General features: G+C 35.3%; 1 protein-coding gene across 1 annotated transcript in view; it reads right to left on the bottom strand.

Annotated features, from left to right (window-relative positions):
• Nucleotides 1–18,018, bottom strand: part of LOC145259601 (extracellular matrix organizing protein FRAS1-like) — a 294,783-nt gene that overhangs the window by 102,220 nt on the left and 174,545 nt on the right. Inside the window, exons 35-38 of the mRNA XM_080117256.1 lie at nt 17,434–17,622; nt 11,794–11,913; nt 6,537–6,716; nt 439–563 (exon numbers count right to left, since the gene is read on the bottom strand). Of these exons, the coding sequence (XP_079973382.1) occupies nt 439–563; nt 6,537–6,716; nt 11,794–11,913; nt 17,434–17,622 (614 nt within the window). The remainder of the gene's footprint in view (nt 1–438; nt 564–6,536; nt 6,717–11,793; nt 11,914–17,433; nt 17,623–18,018) is intronic.

The following is an 18,018-nucleotide window of genomic DNA, read 5'->3' as shown; positions in this document are numbered from 1 at the left end:
GTTTATCTATTTTATTTTTACTTTCATCATATTTTGCCTTGGTTTTGATACCTCCAAATTCGAAGCTATCTCTTTACAACCCTTCCTTTTCATAACATATAATACTTTCATAGGCTGTTTTTGAACCTAGTTAACGACGGGTACTTTTGCTAGTGTGTATATATATATATATATATATATATATATATATATATATATATATACTGGAAATTCTGAACTATTTTATAAATTTGTAAATGCAGGTTTATAAATATGCCACCATCTTATCTTGAATATTACCCACTTTTCAAAGTCAGGACAAAAGAGTTAACTTCTTTTTTTTTTTGTCTAATGACAATATTATCATATATTTTTGCATACATATTTTATTGGCTGATTTTTTCTGACTTTCAGAATAACGTTCGCTATCATGAAACGATAAAATACCTCAACACTCACCTCATTTTGACCATCAGTCACTGAAAACCGGAAGCTGTCGGAATGCACTTCCGCTGGACTCGTATGGACATATTTCACTTTCTCATCAATTAAATCGGACTGTCTGAACATGGAAATCGGAATACCTATAAAATCAGAAATTCAATAGACGCTAAAAATGCATGCATTACGTCATCTCAGTACAAGTTAAAATACTGCATATATTACGCCATCTTAATAGACGTTAAAAACTGCATATATTTCGTCATTCTAGGTTATGTATTTGGACTTTCTCGGAGCACTGGTCTCATATTAAATGCTTTTCTCAAGCTGTTTTGCAAGAACCCGTGACGTAACGGATAAAGTTATCTCAGGTTATGTTTAGATTTTTATTCTTTACAATTGAAAAAGTAAATCTATACACTTATAATTTTTATTTTGTGTGTATTGATATTCATATTAAAAAAACTTTTTTCTACTTATTTAAAAAAAAAAAAAACTTTGTTATATATGGGTCGAGGAATTGCATTCATCTGCAAAAGATCGAGCTAATTTGCATATTATTTAAAACATTCATTTTAATTCCCTATTAGTTTTTTTTGTTTTCTTATTGGATGATCATCTTTAGTTAACTATCACGTGTAATTATATTCATGCAGATATTCTACATGATTTAAATCTGCATAAAACGTTTATAGTAAATACAAACCTCTTTTTATATATATTCATGTATGCGTATATATATATATATATATATATATATATATTTGTTTAAAAAATTTGTCTACCAAACGCCTTCAAGAGTTTTTGATCTACATACATGAAACTTAATATATAGGGTATTCGAACCCATGCGAAACGTGGAGTATTCTGTGTAGCTTAATTGCTATATATATTTTTATAACTTACTACCTAGCTCTACCCATGTATTGAGCACTGTTGAAGTAAATACTTAATGTTTACGCATAAAATTATACTTTCGTATATTAATTTATGTGATTATATGAAGTAGTCATATATATATATATATATATATATATATATGTGTGTGTGTGTGTGTGTGTGTGTGTGTTCTTTAAAGATACAACGTTAATAGGAATAGATACGCAAGTATTTACTAATTTTCAGACCGTTTGTCTTTTATTGGAAATCCTTGCATACAATTGTTTCAGACTCCAGTGTTGTCATATGAAATTACTATAATTTGCACAACCTCGCCTTCATCAGCGCGTAGAAAAAAAAGCAATATTTTGAAAGTTTCCCAGTCCACGAACATTCCCGGTTAATGCAGCGGGTATTCATTCATTCACACACACACACACACACACACACACACACACACACACACACACACACACACACGCACGCACGCACGCACACACACACACACACACACACACACACACACACACACAAGCACGCACGCACGCGCGCGCAGAAAGAAAGAGAGAGAGAGGGAGGGAGAGAAATAAAAAAGGAAGAAACTAAATTATGATTTCATCAACGTTTCGTCCTTATTTCGAAACTTCCTCTGGATGAATGAAACTAAGAAAACAAAACACTAGTACAAATATCTGAAAATATATTTTTGATGTAATGAAATGAATGACCCTGTTTCATTTCAGAAACGGAAAAAGTCGTTGGAAATTGAACAAAAAAGGGGATGAATAGCACTGTGAAAGCGAGTGAGATTTTTTTATAACGCCATATAGCCGTTAAAATATTTAAAAAGATATGATGCAATTCTTATTCTTCTTGAAATAAATATGTCCGTTATAATTCAAATATGGATGTGTAACTGAAATAAAATGAGTGTATTTTGGTTATGTATATTCATTGATTGATTATAATTTATTAATTATTATACGTGGTGTTTTCTATGGTGTGGGACAGTTAAACTATGTCTAAAATTAAATTATTTTCTTTTAATCGGAGTATGTTTATTAATGGCGATACATTAGGTACGGCCAAAACGAAAGGAGAGAGTAAGTATTTTTTTGACGGAGTCTCTCTTTAACAGACAGACAGACAGACATATAGCCTTTTATATACTAGATATATATAAAGAAGTAAGAGAGAGAGAGATAGAGAGAGAGAGATAGATAGATAGAGAGAGAGAGAGAGAGAGAGAGAGAGAGAGAGAGAGAGAGAGAGAGAGAGAGAGAGAGAACTAAGTATAATCGAACACAATAATTTCATTGTAATCCGTTTCGATGAGTAAGGAAAAAAATTTTTCCGCACTAACAATTTGATTAATCAGATTAAGTATTTTTAGAGCAAAAACAGAACGAAATCAAAATATATGGTAGACTTTTTCGCCCATTAAAAACGGCAAAAGTTATAACCCATTGGCTTAGAATGAATGCTTTATGCCAAATTGATGGTTGCCATAATACTTAGATGGATACCATAATACTTAGTTCGTTGCACTCTATAACAAACGCCCCTATAAAAATTCAGCCAGATCGGCCTAGAATTTTCCGATCAAAAGTGGAACAGATAGACAGATAGACCAAGATATATATATATATTTTTTTTTTCTATAGAAAACCACAACAATATCCATGAACAAAGCTTCTTTCTTAGAACTGCACGCCTGTGGAATTGTCTTCCGTTTTCCTGCTTTCCGGCTGGCTACAATATGGTTGTGTTCAAGTCTAAAGTTAATAAGTTCTTGATGAGCCGTTCCATATAAGTTATCAAATTTACCAAATTTTCATTACTAATGATTACTATATTGACCAATTTCTACTGTACACTCTTTAACCCTTATCCTTGAGTGGCCTCTGGGCCTTGATAATGTGGTGATGCCTATGTAAAAAAAAAAAAATGTTAAAATAATATTTATTTTAATTTGACTTTTCGAAAATTACAGGTTTCCTTCTCAAATGGTAATCCGGTTTTAAGAAAAAGGCAAAAAGATTGTCAAGGAAAAATTAAGCTTAAATTGAATTAAAATGTATTTATTTTAAAAACGGATTTTTGAAAAAAAAAAGAAAAAAAAAAACTAAAAACAAGTGAAGCATGCCTGGTCCCCCTGTGAGTGCACAGTAAACTAAGTATAAAAAATAACTAAGTTCATGATATGTGCCCTCCCATTTAGCCCCAAAAGTCCCCAGGGGACGTCAAATCTTGGTGAAAATGAATAAACGGTGCAGTTTTAGGCCTTAACATATGTAAATTTGAGGTCTGCACCATGCAAAAAAAAAAAAAAAAAAAGAAACGACTAAGTCCATCATTTGCCCCCTCCCCTATTTAGACCCAAAAGTCCCCAAGCCCTTAACATGCAAAACTAAATAAACAATGCTAAACAGACAATACACAGAAAATTTTGGACAAATATGGAAAAATAGTCCCAAAAATGGAGTGTTTTTATTAGCCCTAAAAGAGTCCCTGGAGCACATCCAAGAGTTATCACGAAGTATAGACAAACAAAATTATATAGAAATCAGTTAGTTACCACTTTTCAGAAAGTTTTATAAAAATCTTAGACATCAATTTTTTTAATAAGCACAAAAGTATCAATTTTAGCCATTTTAACCCGAAAGGCACCCTTGGGAGAGGGGGCAACCTGGGGTTTCCCAGAAAATCCGTTCTGGTACTTTTTTACTCATGTCATGTTTAATGTTTGTGCAAAATTTCAAAAATTCCAAGGCGTAGTTTTTGAGAAAAGTGCGGACAGACGAACGGACGAGCCGACGAACAGACAAGGGTGAATTTATAGGTCCACCCTCCTTTTGTCGGGGGACAAAAAAAAAAAAAAAATACGAAACAATGTTTTAAAAAAATGTCTGCACTTCTGATTCAAACTGGCGTAACCGTGTCAAGACATAACCGACTTGTTTCCTCATTCTTCGTGCTGTCGTGAAATTTTAGTTGAAGATGCCCAATCACTAAGAAATAGTAGTCACGAGACAAGATCGAACTGGACAATCGATAATAAGGTATGTTTATGGACGCCTTGATTGTGAGATATTCAGACCGACCCCGGGGAAGAGGCATAATGCTTTATAGTTTCTGAATTTTTGAGATGATTGATTGATTATTCGTATTATTGGGATTCTTCAGACTACTGTTCTCATCTTGAGTGTCATTTTCGCAACGTTTATGTCGATGTAACCTCCGATTTTCTTTACATGTATCTTGCCAAACTCGGGAATCTTTCTGTCAAACTCGAGAATCTGCACGGAATTTTGAAGGGAAGTCTCTATTATTCCATGGAAGTTTCTGTCAGCCATGACTGGTGAGAGGTCCTAAATAATTCGCAAGAGTATTTTTGAGTGTCACCGGCATTGAGGATTGGACCATCAACCTCCAGAAAAGTGTAACTTACAGCTGAATTTTACCAAATATCCGTTAGTGGCATAGGGTCCCTACCATGTAACGGATCTAATTAACATTTTTTCAGCAAGCATCAAGTATCATGGTTTATTTGTGCTGTGCACTTAAATCAAAGGTAAACCATTTTTTAACTGTGCAACTATTGTATTAATAAACAAAGCAACTGCATGAGATTAAATGTTATACTGGACAAAACTCAATCATTTCGCATGGTAGAGAAATAAATCCAAGTTTCTACGAATGAGCTGCAAAGTCTTTTTGTTAGAATAGTATTTATTACTTATAGCAGTTTTATTTGGATTATTCGGACTACTGTTCTCATCTGGAATGTTATTTGCACAACGTTTCAGTTAATGTAACCTCCGTCTTTCTTCAGGCGTATCTTGGATAACTCTGGAATATTTCGATCGAACTCCATAATCTACACAAAATTTTGAAGGGAATATTTATTTAATTTATGGAGGGGGAGCATGCCCCTGTTCTTTCAGCCATGACTGGGTAGAAGTCCTAAGTAATTAGCAATTGTATTTTTCAGTGTCACCTGCACTGAGGATTGGACCATCAATCTTAAGGAGAGTGTTACTTACAACTGAATTTTACCAAATACTTTATCCGTTAAGCCATGATCCCTGGGGGAAAGACAGGGATTACATCTACTGAAATATTGTAAACACAACACTCAAAATGAAACGGCAATTCAAATAATCTTATTAAATTTTTTTTCTTTTTCTTTTTACTTGTGTTCATCGAAAGTGCTAAGTAATTAGCAATTTTATTTTAAGTGTCATCTGCACTGAGGATTGGACTATCAAGAGTGTAATTTACAACTGAATTTTACCAAATACATCATCCACTACGCCATGGGTCCTAACGACTAAAACGATGTGCAAATAACACTCAAGATGAAAACAGTAGTCTGAAGAATCTAAATAATATGAATGTTTTATGGGTCGAAAAACAAATATAACTCAGCAATGAAATCAACTGTAAATACTCATTTAATAAAGAAAATTACTTCAATGAAAGAACGTGTGCAAAATATCTTCAGTTACATTTTAGTCATTGGAAGAATACTCGTCATTTACGCCGGGTAAAATCAATTCTATGCATAATAGTTTTGCGCCACTTTTACGAAGATTAAACTCCAGATATAATACTACTGAACCATGTGTCTAGAACTCTTTATTCTAGAAATGAATTACTAGTCAATGGAATTTTTTATGCAGTTTATTTTATTGAGCGGAGTAGTTGACGCTTTATAGTTTTTTTTTTTCGGAATCTTTGTAAGCATTCTATAAATGTATTCCCGTATTCTCTTAAGTGTCTGTGAACAGCTAATCAAATTTGCACGGAAAGTAAGAATAAAAGCATAGGAGAGCAGTGTGTTGGCCTATAGTAAGCATAATGGGTAAAAGATTAAAATAAAAAACGGAAAGACGAAACATTGATGTTCTTTTTTTTTTATAAGAAGCAGATTTTCTGGTGACTAATGGGAGAGTGGCAGTAGAATTTTTTAACAGAGTGAAAGCCATATCTCAAAGTATGAATTTTTAGGAGGGTCTGTTAGATCGGAAGCAATATAAAAATTAGGAAGTTGAACCAAATTGACTAATAATTTTCGAAAACACGCACCAGGTATTGGTAGAAAAGGCGACCATATCAATATGATGTTTGGAGCTCATGTTTATAATCCTATAATGTCTGACTGGACACGGGAAAACAAATTCACTTTATTAATATATGCATGAAATGCTAACTTCGATGTAAGAAAAATTCACCTGGTTCGGAAATAAACTCCAAATGTCCAAATTCTGGCTGTTGAGTGACAGTATAGTTCAAAAGAATGCTATTTACATTAGCATCGGATGCGGATAAAAGCCGCGTTGTGATGATGCCGGATGCTCCTTCGGAAAGAATGAGTTTTTCGTTTGTGTCAACAGTCGGTGGGGATCGGCTGTCTGGAAATAAATAGAACAAAATATAAATGAGATGAATTGCCCCGTTCAGCTAAAGTACGTTTGTTTATAATGTAAAATTTGCTAAAATCATGCGCCTTCGCCGAAGAGTCGCCATTTTATATGGGTTCACTTAGCAGTTGTCTTTCCTTTGAATTATAAAATAGAAAATGTTATTCTTGTTTGTTGCTGGATAGAACTGACCTTGAATTGGCTTCGTTCACATCATTTAAACTCGTAAGCCCTACTATTTCAACAGTGTCTTAGCGTTATATACGTAAAAATCAGGGGCAGCTGGAGGAGGGGGCTAGACCAGCATTTTTTTTTTTTTTTTTTTTTTACGTTTTGCAATAATATTCTTAATAAAAACTTCAATAAAAAACAGATTAAACACACACATGAATAACGATATCTCCACTGACTTCGTATCTCATCTTTTCCCGTTTATTTTCCCGTTTTCTTCGTTTATTATCGAATTTTACTTGTAATAATTCTTATTATATTTCAACTCTGTTTCTAATTATATTATACATTTATCTATTTATTTATTGCAATATCCCACATATTGAATATTAAATGCTAAGCGAAAAGCCACACAAATATTTTCCAGGATGAATAAACAAAAATCATATACATAAGACTTTTCTCTCATAAACAGACATCTTCTTTTACCTACACACACCAATAATACAATAATTTGCAGCACACTAAACTAACTAAGAATTCCAATCATACAAACTACATCACAAACTATAAGACAAATATTAAAAACAACAAAACATCTCCAAAAGAAACCAGTTTCCAATGCAGGCATAAACAATGTCCCTTGCCAAAATTGACATCATAGATATGTTGGTGTCACCAAGCGTAAATTAGAAAAAAAAAGGCTCAATGAACAGAAAAAAGATATAAGAAATAGCAATTCTGTAAGTGCATTATTCTCTCATTCATTGCAACATAATCACACCTTTGACTTAAAACAAGCAAAAGTAGTTAAATTTATTTGAAATAAACCGCGCCGGAGACTTCTTGAATCAGAGCTGATCGCTAATTCCAGCACAATTAAACAACGTGGAGGTTTCTATAATGTAGCGCCATTAATAAGTAAACGTTTATTAAAAGAACATAATTTAATTGTAGACACAGGTTAACCCTCTGTTATATCCTGTTCAACGGCATATAACAATATGACAAAATACGCTGAGTGGAATGCGTAACAAAAAGAAGGTTTATTAGTACTTCGTAATAATACAAATACAAAATGGCTACTTGCTTTTGAAGTTAGATAAATGTAAATGAAGGTAAAGAAAAAGGAACTTAGCGTGTGAGAGCTAAACGCTCGTCCCTGGGAAGCTTGGTTAACCGGAGTACACTTATAGAGTGTAAGACGCGAGACTGGTAGGACGCAAGGCTGCAAACAAGACAAGACGCCTTATCTTTATATACTGTTTCGTATCCGGTTCGATACGTAGTTATGCCCCTTATAACACCCTCTCACACCATAGAAACACCCCATATAATAATTCATACATATAATCTCAATCAATAAATTGCATAACAAAACGCACACTCATTTCATTTCTGTTACAAACCTATATTTGAATTTTAACATAAATATTTTTTCCAGAAAGAATATTAACTGCGTTCATATCTTTTAAAAACATATTATGACGTTATTAAAAATACCCCTCACTTTTTTGAATTTCTAACGTCTTTTTCCGTTTCTGAAATAGAACAGCGTCACACTTTGCACATGACAAATTTTTTCAAATATTTGTTCTGGTATTTTTGTTTTCTTAATCTCATTCATCCAGAGGAAGTCTCAAAATAAAGACGAAACGTTGATGAACACAAAACTCTGTTTGTTCCTTCTTTATTTCTCTATTTTGTATATATATATATATATATATATATATATATATATATATATATATATATGTATGTGTGTGTGTGTGCGGGTGTGTGTGTGTGTGACCTTGCCTCTGTATTTGCAGAACCATCTATACGAAACTACTCTGTCAATTTTTAGTCTACAGATTTTAAACTTGATATATGGGGTATTTGAGTATGTGAAACAAATTAGATTTAGTTTTAACCGGTAAAATTGCTGCTAAGTAATTAAAATTGACAAATTGGTACTTGGCAGGAATAATTCGACTTAAAGTGTTCCTTTAAACGTGTGCAGATATACATCTATGCATCAAAGTCGGTTAATGTTTAAAGTTTTGACATTCATCTGTCTTTAGCTCAGATGGTAACGAACAGCGATGGAGCGCTATATGTTTTGGTTTCGATTCTAGCTGATTGCATTCTAGTCATATTTTAAAAAATTTAGGAAATCACTACTATATATTGAGTATCATATAATAATCAGTAGAGAATTGGCTCTATAATAATAAATACGAAATTTGTATAAATTAAAATATCATATTTAAGTGTATTTTACGACCGGAAAACGTTGGGCGGCCTGCTAGTATTTCTATATTCTTTCTTTATGTAATTCTGCTTTTGCATTTTTTTTTAGTTCGACAAGTTTGGAGAATGTCAGAGGTCAATAGTTTGAATAATCTAAATAATACAACTTATCGATCCTTATCCTAGAAATTATTAAACATAAGAAATATTTTATGATGAATGTATATTCTTGAGATGAGGATTTATAATTATTTTTGATATTATTTGGACTATTATTCTCATCTTGGTTGTTTTTTTCCCCACAACGTTTCGGCCGATGTAACCTCCGACCATCTTCAAGTCTATTCACGCTGGATGTTATTGGTGAATAGTGAAAAATGTTTTTTTTGTCCCCCCCCCCAACCAACACAGCCGTTAGAAATATAAACGCAAATGGCACGAAGTCTTTTTCTTTCTTTCTTTCTTTTTTTTATTTTGATAAATTCGGATCCATTCCGGTTTTTGATATGATGCATGTATATTTTTTTGATGAGGATTGATAATTACTTTTTGCATTATTTGGACTATTATTCTCATCTTGGTTTTTGTTTTTCTTCACAACGTTTCGGCCGATTTAACCCTCAACCATCTTTAGGAGATGAAGATTGATAATAATTTTTTCTATTTTTGTAATAATAATCCGAACAACACAAAAAATAAAAAAAATAATAATAATTATCAATTTTCATCTTAAAAATATAAATTCATCATATCAAAAACCGGAATGGATCCGGATTCATTAAAAAAAAAAAAAAAGACTCGGCACTATTTGCGTTTGGATTTCTAACGGCTATGTTCGTCGGGAAAGCAAAAAAAACAAAAAAACAAAAAACAAAATCAAAAACATTTTTCACCATTCACCAATAACATCCAGTGTAAATACACTTGAAGATGGTCGGAGGTTACATCGGGGGAAACGTTGGGGGAAAAAACAACCAAGATGAGTATAATAGTCCGAATAATACAAAAAATAATAAGAAATATTCAGTGTAAAAAATATGCAGTGAATAATATTACGGTAAATTAATGCATATTGGTGACATATTTTAATATTTTATCTTTATTATGAAAATAATTGGTTTGGATCATTCTATTGCTCCAGAAGGTATCGCACTCCCAACGCACAAGAGCCAAATGTGTCCTAAGATGGAGAATTTTTACTACATCTGGGCAGGAACTCCTAAAAGTACCACTTACTGCCTTGACAGGGTAAAAAACCGTCTTCGAAATCTAGTCAGCGAAGACATTTTCGCGTCCTTACTACCTCTTTATCACAGAAAAGACGTTATTAGTCTCTCTCTGCTCTATCCTTATTTCTATAGTTAGTGCTCGACTGAGCTTCAATATATGACACCTCCTTGTAAAACATTCGCAATAACACTTGTCTTGCTACAACAACTGTCAACAATTTTCTTCACAATCTATCTGTATCTAAAACTAAACAAAAATTCCATGAGCAAAGTTTCTTTCATAGAAGTGTCCGTCTGTGGAAAACAATACCGCAGGAGTGTTTCCCAACTGACTATAACGTGGTTTTTTTTCAAGTCTAATGTAAATAAGTTCTTGTCGATCCGTCTTCTTACATGATTAAACCCTACCCAAGTTCCACCAATACTGATCATCACAGTGTTGCCTTATCGTCCATCTAACACTCATTAGCTCTTATCCTTGAGTGGTCTCCCTGCCTTGATAAGCGGTGATCCAGAATAATAGAAATGTGAATATGTTATTTGTTTATTTATTTTACAAATAGAAATAGAGATGATGAACAGAAAATGAAAAGAAATGAAAGAAAGAAGGAAAGAAGGAAAGAAGGTAGAAAAACAATTTGCTTCCCCACTGAGCAAATTAGGCACAAGGCCGTTTTTTAATGTGGAGAGAGAGGGAGGTGGGAGGGAAAAGGGGGACCAGCTCCCGAGAGGTGGGAAATGGGAACTGGATAGTAACTGTTGATATGAACGGTTGCCCCTACATTGACCAAGGTCAGATATGTGGGGCTACCCCCACATATGGTCTTTGCTTGCAGTATCTGTCGGAACAGATACTACACTTTGATCTTTGTATTTATTTGCTTCCCCACGTAGCAAATTAGGCACAAGGCCGTTTTTTAATGTGGAGATGGAGGGAGGGGGGAGGGAAGGGGGGCACCAGCTCCCGAGAGGTGAGAAATGGGAGCTGGATTAGAAACTGTTGGTATGAAGGGTTGCCCCTTCAGTGACCAAGTTTAGATATGTGGGGTTGGCCCCACATATGGTCATTGCTAGTCATAGCTTTGCAGCATCTGCTGGAACAGATGGTATTTATTTGCTCCCTCACCGAGCAAATTAGGCACAAGGCCGATTTTTAATGTGAGGAGTGAAGGGGAAATGGGGACCAACTCCCCGGGGAGTAGGGGAGCTGGATAGTGACAATTGGTATGAAGGGTTGCCCCTACATTGACCAAGGTCTTATATGCGGGGTAGCCCCCACATATGGTCTTTGCTGCAGCATCTGCAGAACAGATACTACACTTTGATCTTGTCGCCCGTGCCGCACAAGATTTTTATGTCATTGTGGCAGATATTATAAAAGACAACAAACAATTTACATGAAATAATTCTAAAAAAAAAAAAAAAAAAAAAATTACCAGCGATGCTGATACAGAAATATTGATCCAGAAGTTCATTTCCTTGTGGATCAGCAACGGTGAATTTAAATTTGACAATTTCTGCCTCCCCGGCTCCATCGTCCGAATATTCGAGAAGACCTACACAAGAAACAAAGTAAAAAAAAAAAAATTACTACATACAAAAAAAACAACAACAAAAAAAAAATTAGTAAATACAAGTCTATTTGCTGTGTCACCGGTTGTTGTTAAAGCTATGCCGCCAGATATTTTAGTTTCTGGCAGGGTCAATTAAGGAAGATTGATCTGGTATTCCCGTAAAATTGTGAAATCCAAAATGGTTTGCATCAGGAGCCGACGGCCGTGATTTTTGGAAAATTTATAGTAGTGTAGTAAATAAAGTATAATCAGTAATTCCTCAACTATCCAACAACCAAAAAATCGCTTGCACGACAATTTGCTGAACTACTTGTCCGACAATTCGCCTCCAACTCCACTGGAGATTCAACAAACAACTCCCTCCCAAATTTCCTTGCGTGGTTTAAAGCCACACTTGATGACATGAAAATAATCCTCTCTTATATCCGCGTTACCATAAAAACTTAGACACCTACAAAGCATGTAGACTTGATCCCATCCTTGCTATACTAATTAAAAATTGCTCGCTGAGCTCGCCCCTGTACTTTGCAAACTCTATGACAAATACCTAACAGAATCCTGCTTCCCTAATAATTGGAAAATTGCCATAGTGGTACCATTGTACAAGAATTCTTGTAAAAGAACTGACCGGCTCAATTATCGCCATATCAGTCTCCTCCTCCTATTCGTTAAAATCTTTGAGGCATTAACCAATCAAACACTGGCCCACCACTTTGCAAAAGCTAATTTTCTCTCTGATCAATAGTATACCGTTCTACTGCAGATATTTTGATAGTTATTTCTGACGACATATACCACCTACTGGATAAGGCGGAGGAATCCAAGCTGTAGCTCTTGATATATCCAAAGCCGTTAACCAAGTCTGGCATGAAAGGCCACTAATGAAAATTAAATCATACGATATTACTAGGCGAATGCAAAATATAAGTAGATCCTTATTAAACAAGGGGAGAATCCAGTTTGTTCTTGATAGGCGTAAATCCAAACAGCATAACATTAATGAGGGAGTGCTCTATAATAAGCACGAGGAAAAAAACAGATGTACACATATCTAGGACTATGGCAGAATCCTAGAAAACGACACCCAGTCTGTAGTGGAATGGGGCTGTAAATGAATAATAACGTTTAATGCTACAAATACTAAGCTTCTGTCCCTTAACAATTACAAGAAGCCTTCTCAACCATCGACAGCAATGACTAATAACACCATATCTGAGAGCTCTTCCTTCAAACCTTAACAGTGACAGACAACATGAATAGGAACAAACACACTGGAGATATTGCAAAAGCTGCTGCAAAAACGGTGGGCTCCCTCTACCGGACTAGAAAATTACTCACACCTGAGAGTATCTTGCAACAAATCTACCATTCGTCCATGCATGAAATATGGCTGCCACATATGGGTTGATGTATCTACCACTAGTCTCTCCTTCTTTGGCAGGGTTAAAAACAAGAGTATCCAATCTAATAGGTCCCGCACTCCAACTCCTGCCCATTGCCGTAATGTTGCTTCTCTGTGCCTGTTTTAGGAGTATTTAAACTAGCATGGCTACCCGGCGATGCCCGGGTGGAGGGAAGTGGTAAACTAAGGCTATTGAGCAACCCCTGAAAAAAAAAAAATAAAATAAATGAATTGTATCAATCAAAATTGCAGCGAATGCCCGTGTGAGCGCAAAAAAATTTAACTGCTGCAAGCAGGTAGGCTCGGACCTGTAACTCGAAAGAGGAAAAGGTGAAAAAAAGCTAACGCGCTAGCTGTATCGGCAATGGCGACGTATGACGTCACGGGTCTTCGAAATACGTTGAGATTGGTAGGCGTATGTTGATGCAAAAATGTTGATGCAAAAGCTGACCCCTCCTTGCAAAAAAAAAAAAAAAAAAAAAAAAAAACCGGCCCAGCACAGAATTAATCTTTTTGGTCAATTTTTAGATATTTTTCATCCGAAGAGATCGATCTTTCTAACGATAGCAATTTTTCACGATCCGATGCGTCTGTCAAATGTTTTTAGCAGACATACAAACACACACATACACACGCACACACAAATACACATTTTCCCTTTTATATAATGGACTAGCGGGGATACCCAGCGTTGCTCGTGTGTTTGGAGGTTTGTGCTGAGCTGGAAAAACAAAAGAAAGTGGTAACAGGCAGGCAGGCTCGAACCCGTGACTCAAAGACGGAAAAGAAAGTGAAAAAAAACTTGACTTCTTACCGCTACGCTATAACGCGACAGGAAGAGAAAAGCGTTCAAATTAAGCGATGATGATCAAAAAGTTAACTTGCAGAAATGAATAATTAAGTGAATGAGTTTATGCAGGTGCAGAAATGAACGTCCAGCTTAAGTTAAGAATCACGCACTTAAGTCTGGCTGTAGGCCAGTTTCTGTCGTATCTGTTTCCCCACGATGTTGGAGAAATCCAGCTTCCCCCTAAAAGGGGGAGCTCTAGCAGCGTCCAAATGAATAGCAATTGTCTGATATGAAAGGTTTCTCCCACATTGATCAAAACTGATTGCTTTTATTGACGTTCAGCCGGGAAGGCTGAGAAGCGGATGCCTTTGCTTCGATCAGTTTCGCTTTTATACGAGAAAGATAAACAAGCACCTGGAATCAGGGATTTTTTTTAAAACTCGAACAAATAAAAGATAGAGACAACGTCCGTTTGCAAATCGAACATATTACGATCTGGGGAGCATAAGGAAAGTTCTCCAAAATAGTAACCTTGACGATAACCCCGACAAAAAAAAAGCCTTTCACGGACATGCAGAAACGCGCGCCAATTTTGCCTTTTATATAATAGATGGGATGTGCTCTGATGCATTCATCATACTTTGAAGTACAACAAAATCCGACCCTTTCACTGTATAAACCGGAAAGCTTTTTCCTCAAACTGCTAAATTTTAGAATTAACTGGTTTCCTGCTTATACTGGTATGAATTGATTTAAATGTAATGTAAACCAACATCTCGCTCATTTCTTTTAAACATGGTCCTCAAGTTACAATTAGTGATGGGACGATTCCAATATTTTTCCTGATTCCGATACAATTACTGATTCCATACTAAATTCCTGATTCTGATACAATTTCCGATTCCGATTCTTTATAAATCTCTAAATATTTAACTATAAAATTGTTACCTTTTTCCGATTGCCATAAAAACATATGTTAAATGCGTATATATTTTCCCAAACGAAAAAACAAAATAAATAAAAAATAACACACTTATGTAGGATAATCTATAGATGCTAGCTTTAGTTTAAAATCAATAAATATTTATTATTTTATTACACTGGCCAATACATTTTTGGTGCCTCAGGTTTCTAAGCTGATTTAGACTAATTTGGGGGTGCTGATTCAGAAATCATATTAAGTTTTCTCATCAGGTCAAGGTTTGAACCCATTATCTCCCTTTAATTTACTCTTAACTAAAACGTTACTTTCTTCCTAATTTCCTCTTCCAGTTGGTCTTGACTTCCTTTCTTCTTTATCCGCTCCTATCCCTGGTATCAACAGTATGCTTTACCCATTTCTTCTTCTGGACAATTTTTTTGTTTACTTTGTTGTGACATTTAATGTTCCATTTCTTTACGAACTTATCCAGTCTTTCGATTTTCTTTTTTTACACGGTGGTCACCGCTTATCAAGGCCCGGAAGCCACTCAGGGATAAGGGTTACTGCAAGTACAGTACGTTAGTGTGGAGATTTGATGAAGTGTTTACTTAAGCGGGCGGTTCATTAGGAATTTGTTAACGTTAGACTTGAAGACATCCAAGTTGTAGTCAGGTGGGAAGCAGGCAGACGGAACAGAGTTCCACAGGCGTGCAGTTCTAAGAAAAAAGCTTTGTTCATGGAATCCGCGTTTTGATTTAGGCACAAATATAGAGTGGGGGAAATTTTTCACAGTGGATTCAGCTAGACGGGTGTTTTTCGTGAAAAATTAGCGAGGGGGGACCAGAGATTGGAGTTCAGACGAGCACCTACCATGGAAATAACGATAAAACAAGGATAGGCTCGCAAAGTCTCTTCTGTGGGAGAGAGGTTGCAGGGTAGAGAAAAGGGTATTCCCCATTAAGCCACGAAGTCGATTTTGTACTCTGTCAAGGCAGGATAGGGTGTTTTAGCAGCTCCTGCCCAGATATGGCAGCAGTATTCCATCCTTGGACGTACTTGGCTTTTATATAGATAGAGAATTGCATCAGTAGTGAGATATCTTCCGGAGCGGTAGAAGGATCCCACCATCTTTCCAGCGACCTTGGCAACTGACTTGATGTACGTGTTCCATTTAAGATCAGGAGTAAAGGTCAAACGCAGATTTCTTTAACTTCTTCATTTTCCTACCCTCGTTTGTTGTTATTATTTTTACTTTCTCATACCTGTCATTTTTTCTATTTCAATTTTTACCTTTTCTCTTTAAATAAATATACCCGTGGATTATGTACTAGTCTTCAGAGTCGCTTTTTTTTAGAATAGTTTATCTGACTGTGAAGCGTAGTTGCGTGCGACAACAGTACATTAGGCGTGTTTCTATATACACTCGAGCTTCATAATTACAATTGTATGTTGTTATTGTGATGTACATTAATTGATTATGACATCACAAACCTTAAAGTAAAAGTCAAATTTGCTGTACAATGAGGTATGTAGTTGGTAAGAAGGGGACACTGAGTAGTAAATTAGGTAAAAACAATTGAAAAATCTTAGGCACCATGACAATATTTTTGTTGTTGTTGCTGTTGTTGTTGTTGTTGTTGGCAAGTATTATTACTCCCAGCAATGGAAGTTTTGCTTTAAACAAAATCAAATAATAAAAATACGTAACTGAAAGAGTTCTTTTTGGCATCTGAAAATAATCACATTTTTATAGATTCCAATACCAATTCCGATAACCCAAAAAGTTACGATTTTTCCGATTCCGATTAGTCGATTAATCGTCCCAATACTAGTTACAATTTTCCTTGTTTGGGGTGAACATGACTAAAAAAAATAAAAAATTTATATAAAAAAAACATTTGTCCACCATCTTTCTCATTCACCCGCACTCGTTCACCGTCAATAACAACAAAGATATATCATTACTAGGGTTATGACAAGAGAATATTCTTTCCATTATTTTGATTCTCGAGTATGTATCGGTTAATATCATATATGTTTTTAGATAGAGTGATGTGGTCCTCGATTGATTAAATGTCTGTGTCGGATATATACTCAAGAGTCAAAACAATGATAAGAATATTCTCCTGTCATAGCTCTAATCATTACATTTTTTTTATACATCGGCGTTTGCCAGAAATATGACATGTCAGATGAATTTCAGCTCTGTGTAAGAAGGAAAAAAAATCATTTAAGCTCAATATGAAGCACATCTTTTTCTTTTTTCGTTGATCCGTGTCCCAGCAAAGGCAGCATCGAGAAACGACACAGGATTCGATGTTTCATCTCAAGAGAAAAAAGAAACAACTAAAAAACTAAATCTCTTAAGAAGTGTCGCAATATGCGCACCTTTGTTAATGTCGGTCTGTGTGAATATGTTGTCTGGCTTGTGGCTTGTGAGATCACGTAGGACACCATCTTGATTCAATCTCAGACGTCCAAACGCCGGGACTTCAATCAGTTTATAAATAATCTTTGAATCGTCCGTATCAACATCGGTAGACTTCAAAATGGATGAAGTAATTCTTTCAGTTGAACCTGAAATAAATAAATGAATCGTCTTTCATATATAAGCAACATAACGAGATTGTAGAGTTGAATGTAATAATCATAGAACAAAGCGCCCGCGTGTGTGTGTGTATTATGCGGTTATACAACTTACCTTCGGATGGGATCTGAGAGAGAGAGAGAGAGAGAGAGAGAGAGAGAGAGAGAGAGAGAGAGAGAAGAGAGAGAGAAATTAAAGATGGCATCCATGGATTTATAAGGTGTAATCTCGTGGAATCTCACGAGATCTCATCTTCCACTGCGCACGTGTGCAAATGGAATGGGAGTCACTTTTCTAATGCCTGTTGGCAGAGGTGGTCGGGAGAACACCTGTTGGAAGTTGAGAGAGAAAGTTGACAGTGACGAATTCTAGCTGCACTTTCGCTT

The sequence above is a fragment of the Euprymna scolopes genome, chromosome 35 (genome assembly GCF_053919585.1).
Source record: "Euprymna scolopes isolate OS-2025 chromosome 35, ASM5391958v1, whole genome shotgun sequence".
Taxonomy (NCBI): Eukaryota; Metazoa; Mollusca; class Cephalopoda; order Sepiida; family Sepiolidae; genus Euprymna; species Euprymna scolopes.
The sequence above is the reverse complement of the archived record's forward strand: the minus strand, read 5'-3'. Positions and strand labels throughout refer to the sequence as shown.